Source organism: Aplysia californica, unplaced genomic scaffold (assembly GCF_000002075.1).
Source record: "Aplysia californica isolate F4 #8 unplaced genomic scaffold, AplCal3.0 scaffold01240, whole genome shotgun sequence".
Classification (NCBI taxonomy): domain Eukaryota; kingdom Metazoa; phylum Mollusca; class Gastropoda; order Aplysiida; family Aplysiidae; genus Aplysia; species Aplysia californica.
Genome location: NW_004798510.1, coordinates 27639 through 31726, shown reverse-complemented (window position 1 = coordinate 31726; position 4088 = coordinate 27639). Strand labels below are relative to the sequence as shown.

The following is a 4088-nucleotide window of genomic DNA, read 5'->3' as shown; positions in this document are numbered from 1 at the left end:
ATAATAATAATAATAATAATTACAACATTCTCTGTGGAAGGTAATAACCCGTCTCCATCCCTTCTTTTCCCCCCAGATGTGCGCAGGTTCAAGACCGTCGGCGGCTCTCTCAGCAGCAGCGGCGTGAGCTCATCAGGCAACAACGACGTCTCCGGGGGCCACTTCCACCCCCACCAGAGCAACCACTACCAGATCCAGAACCAGCACCTGGAGGAAGAGCCCGAGGAGATCCCCGGCTCGCCCACGCCCATGCTGTCAGAGCAGGACCGATCCCCTCAGACCACGCCTCAGCACTGCTACATCCGCCGCTCCTTCGACCGTCTCCCCGCCGCCAGGGGTCTAGGCTATCACCCCTCGGGCTCTGGCACCATCGGGTCGTCCTCGTCCGCGCGTTCCTCCCCCGCCCCGCACTCCCCGTCCCCGTCGCCCCAGCACTACAACACTCAGCCCGTGCCCATCAAGCACTCGAGCGCGCGACTCACCCTCTCCCACAACGACTGCGAGGGTCCGTACCGCGTGAAGAAGGCCGAGCAGCACCAACAGCTCCTGCAGACATTTTCCTCGCCCTACTCCGCCACATCCAGCGGCGGGCCCGCGTCGCCGCACGGCGGGAACTCGGCGCATCACCCGGCGTGGCGGAGAGCCAAAGGGCTGGACACCAGCTGGCGGTCCTCGAGCATGTCCAGGGATGACGACGACAACACCACCACGTCTGGGAGCTACACCATCAACCCGGACGACCTGAGGGATGAGTCGTACAACCCTGACGTTATGGTCTGACCTTTGACCTGTGAAGCGTCTCTTTGACTGAACATTTTTTTAAAAAGAAGCAAAATCCCGACAGCAATAACAACAGCAACAATGTTATGGTTCACGGTCGTCGTCTAGACGCATCTGTTGTCCGAATGCTGCTATCTTTGGTTCCGGGAGCACTGTTTGTTCTGTTGTATCTCTTTGAGACAGGACTTACGCTCCACAGTGAACGACGTGATTATCAGTCTACTTCGAACCCTCCAAGGACTTTGCCGATCTTTATGATTCCTCAGAACTGTCAAACATAAAACCGCCGTTGTCTTCTATTCCCGATATAATTGCAACGTTCTTCTGTTGGAACGTGACTTTCAGAAATAAACGTGGTGATGTACGTGACTTTCCATCCCGGGGGAATCTATTTTTTTAAAGAACAGCTTCAAACAGCAGTCCGTTATGGTTCGCTCTCGTTCTTCCTCGTCGTTAAGTTGCAACCACAGACGTTGATAAGGAAACATAATATTATGACGTATACTTATGACGTCATGGTCTGGCCTTAACTGGCCGGGAATCTGATTAGTCGTATCGATACGCGCCGGAGATGACAAACCTCGGACTCCAGCAGCCTTCTTCTCCCCTCTTCGTTCTTCCTCTGCACCACTGCTTGCCAACCTGGGCGATGCCGCCGCCCGTTAGTGGACGATTTGGTCATTTTTGTGGGCGGTAGACACCGTCCCGGGTATTGACAGATAGTAATTATTATTCAATGCACCACTTGGAAATTCAGCAAGTGGATTGTCCCAGCGTATAATTTTGTATATGGGTTGGCGGTACGAACATTTTAGCCTTTTCAAAGTTGCAAATTGGGCACTGGTGACAAAAGGATTGACAATCAAGCTCTGACTGCTCTACATCCTCAGTGACACGTGTTGGAATATGTAACCTGAACCAACAGGGTGGAACAAACTGAACAGTACTATAGGTTGACGGTTTCTAACATTGAGTAAGGCCTTGTTGTGTTATAGCGAACTCTTCACAATTGCAGAAAATGTTCGTTGTAGTTACATAAACCAGTGACTCGGTTCATACACGGAGCCCTTGCTTGTCATAAAGACTCAAAGCTGAGTCTACCGAGAGATCCCATGGTGCGTGCTGACTTCTGCAAGCTGCACTGTTTGATCAAATTAATAATAATAATAATAATAATAATAATACGTCCATTCACAGTTCAGACAATGTCCCAGTCCTCTCACAGAGTGCACCAAGGTTTCCCAGCTTGTGCTTCCAACAAGAGAATGTGAGAGCAGCGGATACCTCATACCCAGTTCACGTGGCACTCATAGCACATCCCACCTCCATGCACCCTATAACCCCCCTCCCCCTCCCAACACACATACGCACACACGAATACACACACACACACGAATACACACACACACACACACACACACACACACACACCCCCACACACACATACACCCCCACACCCCCACACACGAATACACACACACGCGCACGCACACACACACACACACACACACACACACACACACACACACACACACACACTTTCCCCTCCAACTCTTCCCAGCTAGCTACCACGCTAAATGCTCCCGCCCCGTTTCTTGTGTTGACCTAATCATTGTGTTTACAATACAACGATGCACCATTGCAGTCGCGGCGTGCACTGTTCTATTTTACAGTCCTGTACTGGATCAAAGACTACTAAGTTGATCAAGTACTTATATTTTTGTAAAGAGGTAGGCAAAGCATTGACACAGCAAGCCTCGTTTGCGGTTTAGCTCTGTTATCATAATTAATTTTTGTTTTATTAATTTTTGTTCCAGCGACTTAAACTTTCCTTTTAAACCTAGCGGGTCTGTGGATTAAACAACATCGCTACGAACAGTCAAGTACGAACACTTTGATTGTAAAATAGTATATTACTATGCCTGTAGTCAGGTATACACGTTTGACTTTTTTGGTATGCTATGTCTACCTTTTGTCCATCTTATATGTAGGCTTTCCAAAGATTCTGGTTCACATCCTTCGAAATTGGTGGTTGACGGTAAATTGACTAAACCATCGCAATAATTACTAGCTTCCATTTAATCTTATTTCCCTCCGCCTCTCTCTCTCTCTCTCTCTCTCTCTCTCTCTCTCTCTCTCTCTCTCTCTCTTTCTCTCTCTCTCTCTCTCTCTCTCTTTCTCTCTTACCCTCTCTCTCTCTCTCTCTCTCTCTCTCTCTCTCTCTCTCTCTCTCTCTCAATATAACAGAGACTCAATTATGGTAGGCTAACTATGTTTCTCCTCCTCCTCCACCTCACACCCTTCCATTCCTCACGGTTCAGTCGTTTGATTTGATGCTTTAATGCAAAAAAGTTGAAGGTATTTCCATGCATCAAAGTTGAACTTTTATTAAGGGCACGACATCTCTTGCTCTGTTAATGTCATGCTGGACTGTGGCGCTGTTGTCTCGAGTTCACACCCCCTAACATCGCATTCTTTGTAAATTTTAGTTGAGTTTTCTAGCGCTTTCGCCTAATTCCTTCGGGAAGAGACGGTATTCATACGTCCTACCTCTATACCAGACCTTACTGTCACGAAAGAACCGTAAAATAAAAACCCGTACCGTATGACGTGCATGCCTGCGTCTGAAGAGTGCATGAGACAATGTACAATGTCATAAATTATTACTCTTATGATACCACTGCCGCCTGCCTTTAATAACTCCTATGATGAGGGACCAACATTAATTTAAAAGAACTTTTGTGCCAGTGTGATAAAGGAAATTCGAGAGTTCATTCTTATTATCCATGATCCACATATTTAATTTCTTTAGTTAAGATCGGGTATTTCCAATCAAGTAAGTCGTACATGGCAATGTATTATGATCGGCGAGGTATGAGTAACCATGGTTATCATAATATTATTATCCTGCATTGCCTGGGCTGGGCCTAAAAGACGAAGTTAAAGCAACCCGCCTCCTAAATGATCAAAATTTGTGTCCTTGCTTGATTTCTTTTTTTTTCTCCTTTCTTTCTTTCTTTTTTTCTTTCTTTTTTTTTTTTCTTTAAAAAAAATGTTTTTGAGCCCCTGTCAAGATAATTCTGGAGACTGTTTCGACAGGGGATGTTCCTCACTCAATATGATACAGCCAAAGAACTGGCTGGTTTTTGCTTTCCTGTGCACAGCGAATTCGTGGACATCCGCAATCTTCCTTTATGGTTGTGTGAACACTGAAATTATTTCATGACCACGTTTCTCGACTTAAGTCTCTAAAATAATTATAATTAGATCAATATTTTAAAATATCGGTATTCTCTCCTCCCCCCCCC

General features: G+C 46.5%; 1 protein-coding gene across 2 annotated transcripts in view; it reads left to right on the top strand.

The window, feature by feature from the left end:
* The window catches only part of LOC101849104 (protocadherin-1), a 78165-nt gene extending 75989 nt beyond the window's left edge, over window positions 1–2176 (top strand). For both annotated transcript variants that reach the window (XM_013090361.2, XM_035973448.1), the window contains exon 5: window positions 77–2176. In XM_013090361.2, the coding sequence (XP_012945815.1) occupies window positions 77–780 (704 nt within the window). In that variant the 3' untranslated portion in view covers window positions 781–2176. The remainder of the gene's footprint in view (window positions 1–76) is intronic.
* The last annotated feature ends 1912 nt before the right edge of the window (window positions 2177–4088 follow it).